We start from the raw sequence: 13,103 nt of genomic DNA on the forward strand, positions 1-13,103 counted from the left end.
GCTGTGTAGCTAGGGAGGAAGCAGTCAGTGTGAAGTGTATTAGACCCTGGTGATATCCAGAGAGTAACTGTACTGATATGTGTACTTGATGAGGACTGGCATGCTTGTTTTGCATCTCGCATATGACATTTGGCTACATAGGCCTCGCATCGCATGGCCTTGGTATGGCCGATAGCATTCATGCCTTGCATCATATAGCTTTGGTATAACTGATAACATTCATGGACGTACCCGCATATTTCTGCATTACTCTGATATTGTATACTTGGCACTTATCTTGCACACACACTTACACCACCCTCTAAGCTTTTGTAAGCTTAAGCACGATACATGCATGTAGGTGATGTTAGGATGCAACCAATTTGAGGTCGGAGCGTGTGGTGGAGCTTTTGGAGTTTTCTTTGATATCTTTATATTGCATTTCCATTTCAGCATTGTACTCGAATGATTATATTAGTGGATATGTGGTGATGATGTTGTTTTGTGACTTGGTTATACTTGTAGTTATGCTCTATTACAAAAAAAAATTATACTAAAAATCCTCTTTGTAGGATCCCAAGATCGGAATCTAGCGCGTGCACGCTGGGAACCGAGAATGGGGTACTACGGAGGTTGTCGGCACCGAATTCAGCGATCGAAAATTTTGTGAGCCCGGTTTCCGAGTTTGGGGCGTGACATAGATGTTCTCTAACGTCGCCCACAAATTAGCCGCAGTCTTCTTCCTCAAAACATTATAGAGAACCTCATCTGTGAGACATAACTAGATGGAGGCTAAAGCATTACTATCAAAGATTTCCCATACTTTATCCTTTATAATAAATTTCCGCTCTTCAAGAGCCTTAATCTCGCTTTTCTTGGTTAATAGACTAATCATTTTAATATTCCATAACTCAAAATTATTTTTGCTTGAGTACTTCTCAATATCAAACTCGACGTTTCCCATTATTATTAATCTTACAAAATCAAATTTGTACTCCAACGAATGCTCTGATACCACTTGTTGGGATTTGGTCTGCGGAATCACATAGATATAGATCTAGGATAGCAATCCAAGAGCACCAAGCAAACACAAAGATTTAACGTGGAAAACCCTTACGAGAAAAAACCACGACATAAAGCGATAAAAATTCCACTAGGAAAGCACAAATTACAAAGATGGAGGACTTACCCGGCTTAAGCAATCCTCAAACCTCACCTTCTTTCCACCCCTTGAAACCCTAAAACCCTTTTAGAAACCCTAGTACCTTTTTAGAAATACTTAGAACCTCTTTGAATACCCTCCCAGTCCGTATACAAACCTTTATATAGTTTTAGAAAGAAGCCAAAACGAAATAGGAAACAAAAATCACAAAATCTGCGTTTCCACAGAAAATCTACATAAAACCTTCGATGACATTTAACTAGCTTCGTTGTCATCGAAAAATGATAAAATATGTCCAACGAGTAGGGGTGAAAATCCGAAATAAATTCGATGGTGTCGACTGGCTTCAATGTCATCAAACTGGCTTCAATGTCATCGAAACCTCCTTGATAGGTTAAAGACATCTGTCAGCAACAAATCCATATAATCCCTAGCATGGCCTAACGATAGTGTATAATGTGCTTGTTAGGTATAAATCCCGTGCCAAAGGTCTACCTGCAACAAATGACAAGTTTGTCATTCCTGCACAGAGGAAATACATTTGCTTTTTCACTGGGTCACATCAAGGTTATAAGAGATTTATGTAACTTGTGATTAGAACTTTATAACTCTTAGTTAGAAGTAATTCACGTCACTATTGTTGGACCCTTTTTCAGGGTTATAGAAATCACTGCAATATGTAGTTTTGTAGGTCCATTGTAATGTTTTCATTATATCCACATGTATATCTATTTTGCCAGCTTATTTTAGGACATAAGCTCTAAGATGAGGGAGATTCAAAACTCAAGTAAGTTATATCAAAAGAAATAATGGGGATGGAAATGCCTATAGTTGAAGCCTTCTTAAGCCATCGTGATGTTTTATATGCTATTGGGTCCGCTTATAAGGTTATTCCAACCTAAATGTATTTACAACTGTCTTGATTGTGAGAAATCTGATGTTTAGTAAGCCAATACATGGCAACAATATTATATGAAAGATCAAAATGATGTCCTCATGATTGATGTGATTGACAGGAGGACATTTTAAAGCTCGATTCTAATACATATATCTAACAAACCGCCTTACACATCTATAAATTCGATAAAGAATGTAGATATTGAATGCCACACCACTTCGGTGCAATACAATACTACTCTTTTCAGCTCAACAATGCTCATCCTCCATCGACCACCGACATTTATAATAATAATTATTCTTAAATCTAACTCATCTACTATAAAGTTAATGCAATGTTGCAAAATCAACATAGATTGAGTAGGTTAAAATAAGGTGGTTAGGCACCCTATGTTTGTGACTATGTTGTTAGACATAAAGATCTATAAATCTCAAATGGATGGCCAATAGGACCAGCTTAGCACATGACTAGAGATTTTGCTTGACCATCTCACTAAGAAGTTTGACCAAATTACGAATAGGTTGTCATTTTAACTATGGTCCTGCCATGGAGCTCAATTGAGTTACGAACAAGTGGTTCTCCTAACAACCTCGCCTATGGAATTGGGGTCCAAACAACGAATGGATAGTCGTTCCCATGACTATCTCACTACGAAATGAGGACCCAAAGCGACGAACAATTTGTCACCCCACCGACCTTCCCGCTACAAAGTAATGTGCTCAAGTGCTAAATAGTCAATTGTCTAAATAATGATTAACTTGCCCACAAAGCTCACCATGTTAGGTGACAAACGAACGATCAGTTTTCCAATGAATCTCTTGCCATGAAACTTAGTCATATGACAAATAGACTATCGACAATTTGCCTATTATTGGGTGTCTAACTATGAAACCCAATCATTCAAATGAACGGGCAGTTGCTAAAACAATTCTCCATCCACAAAGCAGTCATGTGATGAATAAACATCTACTCATTCCCATGAACCACGATTGTCTTGCATAAGGAAACACAACTCGTGATGAACAAAACAATCATCTTGCCATGAAGCCGGCTGAGTTGTTGATTCAACGTTCATGCCTCATGATCTTCTTACCCTGTATAGACAATTGTTCCAGCGATTGTCTCGCTACAAACATGTTGTTATTAGTTATCTTTTTTCTTTTCCGTTAAATTATTTATTCTTCTAACTGAGTTTAGTTAAAACTTATTCATTTAATTAACCATTTTCAGACTAATTCATTATTTCTAATTATACTCTTATATTATTGAATGGTTTAAAATAATCACACACTTAATTGAAAGTTAAGTTCCTTATCCAATATATATATATAAAATCATTGGAAAGATGAACCCTCCCTTTTATAAATCATTTGATTCGTTGCAAATTAATGGTTGAACAGTTAGGGGGCTCTTTATAGATCTAATACTAAGCCGACTATTTTGTGCATGGGATCAGAAGGTGTTCAGTTCAAGTTAAGCTACTACTGGCTTGGACATGCCAGGACACATGCATACACAATACGTACAACCCAATTCAAAACCAACAAGATAAAGGGAAAAAACAGGTATCAACCTGACCCACAACTCCTGTGCCCCTAAGAAGGTTTTAATTGTGGGTATTTCCATCCTACTGTTTCCTATGTTGTGGCCCACTTGAATCTTGGATTTACATTATGTTCAGAATCATGTACTAAAATGAGCCACTGAAATGGATGAACGGAGTGGATATAACATAAACACTACAGAAAATTGATCAGGCCATGCATGTGAGGCCGGCCCATGGACCAAAATAGTAAGTCCAAGAATGACCCAAACCAGGTCGAGCTCGTTGGGTTGGGAAGGCAACACGGCCCATTGCTGCCCTTACCTAGATCCGGCCTCTGCTTCCTTTTTACTACTTTGTAATGGGAGACACAAGAAACTTTTCCTTAGTTTTGAAACACCATGAGCCACAATGTAAAGTTATGCCATTCGAATGATCCTATCCATTGATTTGACGATCCAAAAACCTGATCATATGGGCCCACCTTGAACTACGTTAGAAACAAAAGGGCTTGATTCGAGGCTTGAGTCACCCAAAATGGAACAGGTCTAAATGTTCAATGTGCCCGCTGAACTCATTGACCCCTAACTAACTGAAAAATTCAGGCAGTTCTCTCATGACACACGAGCCACCAATGTATTAACTGTCCATTGTTTTTGCACACGTGTGGCCCACCCCACTGAATTAGCCAGTCTGATTGTTTTGCAACTAGCGCCGTTTGGGCTTAAAGGTTTTTGGGCTAGTTTCATAAACCCTAATCTTGGGCTAAGGAAATTATTTAAATGATCAAAATTCAATAAATTTCTTAACATGTTTTATTTAGAACTAATGCTGGTATTTCAATCTCCATCATGTGATTAGTGAGGGTATACCATAATTGAATGTGTGGCTTAATTTAAATCAAACAACTACAACTCCAAGTGTCAAGATAGATAGATACAACGAAAATTGATTGTATATAACCGAGATATAATAAGATCGGTCACCTATTCAGCCACTTGCACAGTGTTTCTTAAGATGATCATACGATTGTCAGAGTGTAGAGTTCGTCCTCCGAAAAATGGCTCACACGTCTGTCTTTTGTACAAAAGAACTTTTTCTGTTCAGTATAAATAAAACGAAAACAAAATTCTTATTGTCGGCCACAAATAACAACTATAAAATATATATTTAGATGGAAAAATTTGCTTAATACTCAAATTGAAAACGTATGAGCATGGACTTGAATTACAACTAAAGTTAACAATTACTTGATTATTATTACAGATTATGCTAAGTAATGTAGATGGTAGATAAAACGTCAAGATTATATTAAAGAACGTAAATGACAGATAATTAAAAGATAAGTTTGGTTTGATTTAATTAGTATGAGATTAATTCTTCTGCTGAATTACTTTGCTATTTATAGTCTTAACTCTATTAGGATACTTTTCATATTCTGATGATTGCTATAACCGCTTCAATACTATTGAACTCCTGGAGTCTTTGTTTCTTAGCTTGTCACTTGTACAAATAACACTCCATGCTTCCTTGAGCATTGTATTTGACTTATTTTTGGGCTCATCCCTTAAAATGATATAAGAAAATGGGTGAATGGTGTGGATAAACAGATACATCACAACGAGTTAGGGTAGGACGCAATCCATGCCATTTCTTATTGTAAAACAGTGGCTCACTTGATTGGGATGGGCCATTCATCATCAGCCCAGGTGCGGCCCAGTCTGCATGCAGTTCAATTTTAAGCCTGCGCCTGCTCCTTGGGATGAGTGTAGGGGTCCAAGATCTGGCCTTCTAGGGTGGGGCCATCAGTCCAGCCCATTTCAAGCCATATAAATGCCCAGCTCGTCTACATGCACGCTTGTGTGGGTGATCATGGAACGTCGGAATCACTTACTAACTGCACATTGTTTCGTATCTGTCCGCTTGATGAGTGGACAGGCCCGACTTGGGTCAAAGTCATTCACACCGTGGATGCTGCCGTCAACATGCTGGGGTTCGGCCACATTCTCAACCGTTGGGTCTGGGTTTTTGGGTTGGGCCTATTCAAACATTTGTACGCTGGGCCTTGCCCGGCCCATTGATAGGCCTGAGTGACATAAATAAGAAATGGGGAGAGTATGGGTTCGTGGCAGATGGGTGGAGGGCTTTGTAGCAGATGCTAATGTAGCACACGTGTGACATATCTGCTACATTCATCCGAATAGGGGGCATGGCTTAGTTGCGACCGTGCAGGTGGGTGTAACCCTGACCGTCGAGTCCACCTCAATGCATGTATTGTATATCCATGCTGTCCATCCATTTTTTGAGATAGTTTTAGGGCATGGTACAAAAAATGAGGCAGTTGTCTCAGGTGGACCACACATTGGGGATTAAATTCCTACCATTAAAAACTTCTTGGGGCCATGAAAATTTTAGATCAAGCTGCTATTTGTGATTTCCCTTCATCCAGGTCTTTGTTACCTTATCAACAGGTTGGATGACAAATAAACATTACAGTGGGCCCTAGGAATATTTCAACAGTGGGTGTTCAATCACCACTTTTTTCTGTGTTGTGGTCCATTTGAGATTTGGATCTACCTTATTTTTGAGCGCATGACCTAAAATGAGTTGGAAAAAAATGAATAGATTGCATGGAGTTACTATGTAGAAATCTAGTTGGGCCCCACGGTCGGGGTTGCACCCAACTGGCTGGCTCTGGGTTCACAGCTAAATCGCATCCCGAGGGGTGATGGAAAGGTTCGGTGAGCCCACTATGATATATGTGTTTTATTAAGGTCGTTCATCCTTTTTCTCGCTCATTTCTAGACATGAGCCAAAAAAAATAGACAAATCCAAAGATGATGATTGAAGGCCTACCATTAAAAACTTCAAGCGAGCTCTAAAAGTTCTGCATCAAGCTGATGTTCATGTTTATCTAGGCCTTTGTGACCAAATTAAAAGGTTGGATGGCAAATAAGCATTACAGTGGGCTCTAAGAAGGTTTCAATGGTGGGTATTCAATCACCACTGTTTCTTGTATGCCTAATTTTTAAAATCATGCCCTAAAATAGGCTGAAAAAAATAGATGAACTACTTGAATAAAACCAATACATCATGATGGGCCCAGAGAGCTTTTCTACCACCGATCAGCACATACTCGAGGGGTCACTCTTAGACCAGATTGGGTATTAACCCACCGCAGTCCATCCATTTTGCCCTACAATTTTAGGGGAACGGATTGGATACTCCCCCTGACACCAGCCCCGTGGCTGGTGGTTGGTGATCTATGGGCCCCACCATGATGTATGTATTTCATCTATTCCGTTCATCCATTTTTAAAGATGATTTTAGGGCTCTATTCCAAAAATGAGAGGGATTTAAGTCTCATGTGGACCACACCACAGGAAAATAATAGTGATTGGATATCCATCATTTAAATCCTACTAAGGCCCACTGTACTATTTATTTTACATCCAATCTGTTGATTAGATCATAAAGACCCAGATGAAGGGAAAAAACAAATATCAGCTTGATCCAATACTTTTATGGGCCCCAAAAAGTTTTTAATGGTTGACATTCATTCAACACTGTTTCCTATATTGTGGTTCACTTGAGATTGGAATAGACCTCATTTTTTGTATAATACCATAAAATGATCTAGAAAAATAGATTGATGGCATTGATGAAACACATACATCATGGTGGGGCCCACAGAGCACCAACCACCAGCCATTGGCTGGTGGCAGGGGGAGTAGCCAATCCGTTTCCCAATTTTAGGGTACAAGCCACGATATGAAGTAGATCCAAGGCTTAAGTGGACCACACCACAGGAAGAATCAGTGATAATGACACCCACTGCCCAACGTTGAAACCTTGATGTTTACTTTCTATATAACCTATCCGTAAGGTCATGTAGACATAAATGGTGGTAAAACAAAAATATCAGCTTGATTCAAAACTTTTGCAGCTTTTAAGAAAATTTTGACGGCCAGCATTTAATCCCAATGTGTGGTCCCCTTGAAAATTGCATTTGCGGCTTGTACTTCTGAGAGCATTTCACACTAAAACTTTGGTCATACAAACTATGTGGGCCCACTGATGTTATTAAGAAATCTAATATGTCTATTCTTTTTTCCAGATTATATTAAGACATGGCATAAAAAAATGACTTAAATCCAAAACTCAATGAAACGGTGAGAATTGAATGTCTATGGTTGAAATATTTGTGGGCACAAAAGTCCTGGATGATGCCAGTATTATGTTTTCGGTTCATTTCATTAAAAATGACATTATTTTCTACAACAATGGACAATATAGATGATATATAAACATCTCTCTGGACCCAGGAGGCTTCAACATTAGACATTTTCATGCCCACCTTTTGATATAAAGGGCTTACTTGAGTTTTGGATTTAAATTATATTTTTATTCCTGTTATAATATGATCTAACAAAATAAATGGACAACGAGTTTCTCATTAACATCACGTGCGTCCCACTTAAATTCCCGTCTCGAGAAGTTCTTACGAAAGTATTTGGCAGGAGATCCGCGTCACCCCACATCCGGATGCCGCTTCGCTGGGACGCGGGTTTCCTGGGAAAGGCTAAGTTACTGCACAAGGATGGTGGGTGGGTCCCACTGCAATTTACGTGAGAAATCCATTCTGTTCGTCTATTTTGACAACACAATTTAGTACGTCCAACCAAAAATTAGATGATTACAAAACTCAAGTGGGTCAGAGAGGAAAATTGGGAAAAGAAATTTCTACCGCTGAAACCTTTCTAAGGCTCCGCCCGTCCTTGATATTTATATGCCATCCAAACTGTTTATAAAGCCATTCCTAAAGTGGAAACACAAAAAAAATATAGCTTGATATAAAAGTTATGAGAATGCTTCAACGGTTCTTATTGAATTCCCACTGTTTCCTCTCATGTGACCCATTTGAGTGCTGGATACATTTAATTTTTGGTCTTACGTGCTAAATTAAGTTCTAAAAACGGATAAATGGGTAGATTTCTTAAAAACATCGAGGTGGGCCGACCCAGCATCTTGCGCGGTAACTTGGAGAGGCTTTGGCAGGAAATCCGCGTCCGCTAAGCTGGGTGACCCAACACCAACCGCCTATGCAGTGTAAAAGCTCTTTTTTATCATCTCCGTTCATCTATTTTTCCTGCTCATTTTAGAACATGAAATTGAAAACGAGATAGATTTAAATCTCATGTGGACCACACCACACAAAAACAGTGGGGATTGAACGCTTGCTGCTGAAAACTTCTTGGTGGGCCACCCACGTTTTGGATCAAGCTCATATTCTTCGTTTCCTTTCATATGTGATCTAAACTGGTTGGATAGCAGGTAAACATTAAAGTAAGCCTTTGGAAGTTTTTAACAGTGCGAGTTCAATCATCACTATTTCCTGTGGTGTGCTTCACAGGAGATTTAAATTTACCTCATTTTTGGTTCCATAACTAAAATGAGATGGAAAAATTGATGGACGGCATGGATTAAACACATACATCATGGTGGGGCCCACAGATATTTGACACCAGCCAGGCATGCAAAACCGCGTCCAAGTCCACTGCATGATCTGACCCAAACAGTCGCTATTCTGTCCAGGACATCCAAACACACTCCATCAAAAACCCAACTATGCATAACCGAGATTTCTCAAAACTCGGAAACTTGGTTTTCGGGAAATATAGTTTTCATAAATCCCCCATCCAAACAGGACTTTTTCAGAAGTCTGAATAAAAGGTTTTCAGTTCAGATCTGCACTTCTTATTTCCTCATTTCTATCTCAGAGATCGGTAAATCTCTCTCTTCTATATCTTTCTCTGTAATTTCATCTCGGAATCGATTTTCTGTTTTTTTCTTTTATTGGATTTTCAAATGTTCCTGAATTATCAGCAATGCGTTTGGGTTTTTAAACCTGCGTTTTCTAAATTCTAGATCCGAAACAGATTCCGATTCGTTCGATCTGTACTTGCATTCGCAAGCAGAAAATGACAGATCTCTTTCTCTGCATATCGTTGCAGTAATCTGTAATAATCTAAAATTTTCCTCGTTTTTATTTTAATTTTGAATAATTCCTTCAATTCAATGCAAGAGGAACATGTGTCGTCAAGCTCTGAATGACTACAAATGGAGCCCACATTTTGTTGATCCAGGCGATTCATTTGATGGGCCCGGAATTAGATGGTTGAGGCAACAATATACATTCAATTGGTAAAGATGAAAGATGGCTGGGATCTAGCTGTATGGATGACCTTTAGGGATCATCAGATCTACTGCCTGGATCACCGAACTGTGGGCCGCACCTGGAGGAACTCAATGCTCATGATTCTCAGCCAAGGATACTCTAGCAATTTGGTGATCCAGGCCTTTGATCTGATGGTGGACCATGATCCACAAACCTGCCTGGTAATCTTAACCATTCAACCTGTGGCCTACAAATAGAGAGCCTAGTGAGGAAACAGAAGCATCAATCCGTGTCAACAGAAGAAAGGTCAAAGATTGGATGGCTGGGGTCTTCCATGCCAGATACCTTTTGGGGTGGGGTCCATCAGATCAACTGTTTGGATCACCAAATGATAGGCCTCGAGGGAGTCCCTAAGCTATTTAATTATCTCTATGGGTACTAACAAATTTAAGTATCTCAATTGCTTACTAAATTTACTTTATTCTTTCTAGGTGCTCAATTGATTGAGAAGTGAGTTGTTGTTGAATATCTGTATCAATCAGTCTCATACGTTCGGATCTCTCACAATTCAGAAGCATTCACAATGGTAAAAGCCTCAACCCATTTATTCTTTCCTCATTTCTTTCCACAGTTTGGGTGTGCCTTTGATCTTCAGATCAGGTGTGTTGAGTCATATGCTTTATTTTTTAGTAATCTGTAAGTAAGCTATATTCAATCGAGTTCCATCTCTCAAAATATCCAAATAAAAAGTCAGATATCTTTTGTTCAGCTTATAGAATTGTTGCCTTTTGGTGTTGAATGTCCCTCTAGTTACTTGTGACCAAGGACTGAATATCGGTTTTGGTGTACTGTCCAATCATGAACCAAAACTGGGTCAGATTGCCCCATTTCGGGCCGATATATGTGTATTGTTCTGTATTGGGTGATACGTCCTTATTTCGGACGATGCTTGTTACCTGATGACACAACTAATTTTACCCAGTGTTGGAATTTCACCAAAATTTGCCTTGTACGAAGGAAAATAAAAGCCTTTTTGGACCAACATCAATTCCCAGCTTGGATTTAAATAGTGGGTTTCGGATTGCGACTCACCAGGTGAAGAAAACTGGCATCAGTATGACTTGCACCATATTGGTCTGTTCCGGTTTGGACGGAAATACTCATCATCTGGGCCTGTTCCAGACCATCAGTGGATTTTTTTATTTTTTATTTCAATTGTGGCAGAAATTATTGGGAAAAGTAATTGAAGCAGACCATTCTGTCTACAATTTTTGTCTGACCAAACAGTCTTGTCCCTGCATTATAATCATGCTATTCCCATACATAATGTTTAATGGATTGGACAAACATCCAATCATTTTCTCTATCTATTAAATTGGTATGCCAGATGGCAAAGTCGCCATTCATCAATCGTCGCACTAGTTAGCCTCCGGTCTTCTTTGTAGTTACTTATTTTCTTTAATATTGAATGAGAAAAAAGTTTTGGTTGTTTTCCCCTTACAGTATTGATTCTGTTTTATTTGTGAATTAGGTGGTTCTTGCCGCTTCTATCATTAGCAAGTCTGGTAAAGGTCAGTTTTCTGCCACAAAAAAAAAACATACGAACGGGTTTCTTTCATTATCACATCACACTATCACTTTATATACATTAGACCTGCTTATTGCATACATATGGGCTTCTTTCTTTATCACATCACACTATCACTTACAATTTGAATGTAAATGATGAGTTTACATTGGAGGTACATGGTCTCTTGGACCTTATGCTATCTGCAGTTTCATTGCTATTTAAGTAGCTTTCTTTCTTTTCATGTGTTTTAAAACCCGGACCTGATTGGCTGGTTTGACTTGTTTGGAAGTAGGTGGAATAAAATGTCAGGTCACCTACAGGCCTATTTTGCTAATAAACTGTTTGGACTGTCCGAACTCTCCAGTTCAGATGACCCTGTGTACTGGTTAGGTATTGGACAGGTTGGGTCAACTGGTCAACTGCTTTCTTTTTAAAATTTGAATATAAAAGTCTTTTTAGCTTGGTAGAGTTGAATAGTGATCTCTTACTTCAGAAACCATGATCCTAAGCAGTTAGTATTGATAATTTTGTTGTATAATAAATTACCATTTTATATTTTTACTCCAGTAGAAGTCATGGGTTGGACTGTTTTGTCACCAACCTCTGACAAGGAGCAGGTCTAGTTCTGTTCTGTGTTTTATGACATTGCTTTTTTAAGAATGGATCATCTACAGGAATAAGATAGTTTTCTCGGTATTCTTGTATGCTAATTGTAAAAGGGTTGACAGAATGCGCTGTATAATTCATCGAAATGAAGTTGCTTTCACTTTTTTTTTTTGGTAGATGACAAAATGATTATTTCAGACAATCATGTCAAACAAGGAATGACTATTTAACGAGAACATACGTTTGGCTTTGTAGTGTTGAAGCATTTAGTTGACCTTTCTGATTGAATTGATTTTATTTAATACCTTTCTTCTGAAGCTACTTGTAGTTTTAGTTATACAAACATAGGATCAATTAAAAAACCCAAATGGACAGTTGCTTAGAAATTAAAAGATCTTATTTTTTCGCTTAACTTTTTTTGAACCGTTGATTCTCTATTCTCAATCCAGATTGTAGCTGGTGATTATTTCTGATTATGAATACTACATAAATGTGAAGGCTACCCACTAGACCTACCTGGATGTTTGCTTATACAGTTCATTGTTATTGGTGACATCATTTGAGTTAAATTCGGTTCCTCTACTTCATTGCAGCACTAGTCTCGAGGCAGTTTGTGGATATGTCTCGTATAAGGATAGAAGGATTGCTTGCAGCATTTCCCAAGTTGGTTGGCATAGGAAAACAACACACATACGTTGAGACTGAAAATGTCCGTTATGTCTACCAGCCGATAGAAGCTCTATATTTGCTGCTTGTAACCAACAAGCAGAGCAACATACTTGAAGACTTGGACACCTTGAGTATTCTGTCCAAACTCGTATCCTTTGTGTATTGGTTCGTGAAATTATCAATCGTGTTTTTAAATGGAGGGTGTCGTATACATTTGCGCACACACGTTCATATATACATCTGTACATATGTACGCTGGTGCATGAGTGCATATGTGTGCATCCTATTTTCTTGAATAGAGCATCTGAATAATGTGTAATTATTAAGATTTATGCTGAAGTTTCACGCTGCCTAATTATCTAGTAGATAGAGTGTGGTTTACAAGAATGAAAGCAGTTATTATTGAATGAAATTGGAGACATGCATGTATATATATATATATATATATATTTTCCTTTTCTTTTTAGAACTTAGTTGCATGGATTATATCAATTATAG

At 38.4% G+C, this 13,103-nt stretch overlaps 1 protein-coding gene across 8 annotated transcripts in view; it reads left to right on the forward strand.

Annotated features, from left to right (window-relative positions):
• The first annotated feature begins 9,214 nt into the window (after positions 1–9,214).
• LOC131253390 (coatomer subunit delta-1-like) overlaps positions 9,215–13,103 on the forward strand; it is a 71,287-nt gene continuing 67,398 nt past the window's right edge. For 4 of the 8 annotated variants that reach the window (XR_009175135.1, XR_009175137.1, XR_009175136.1 and 1 more), the window contains exons 1-4: positions 9,216–9,368; positions 10,252–10,346; positions 11,292–11,331; positions 12,530–12,753. Coding sequence is in view for 4 of the 8 variants with exons in the window: in XM_058254351.1 (XP_058110334.1) it covers positions 10,344–10,346; positions 11,292–11,331; positions 12,530–12,753 (267 nt within the window). In the remaining 4 variants the exon portion in view is untranslated. Of the gene's footprint in view, positions 9,369–10,251; positions 10,347–11,291; positions 11,332–12,529; positions 12,754–13,103 lie in introns of all 8 variants that reach the window. The other 4 variants (XM_058254350.1, XM_058254349.1, XR_009175138.1 and 1 more) reach the window with 3 other exon arrangements.

This window comes from Magnolia sinica, chromosome 8 (genome assembly GCF_029962835.1).
Source record: "Magnolia sinica isolate HGM2019 chromosome 8, MsV1, whole genome shotgun sequence".
In the NCBI taxonomy this organism is placed as follows: domain Eukaryota; kingdom Viridiplantae; phylum Streptophyta; class Magnoliopsida; order Magnoliales; family Magnoliaceae; genus Magnolia; species Magnolia sinica.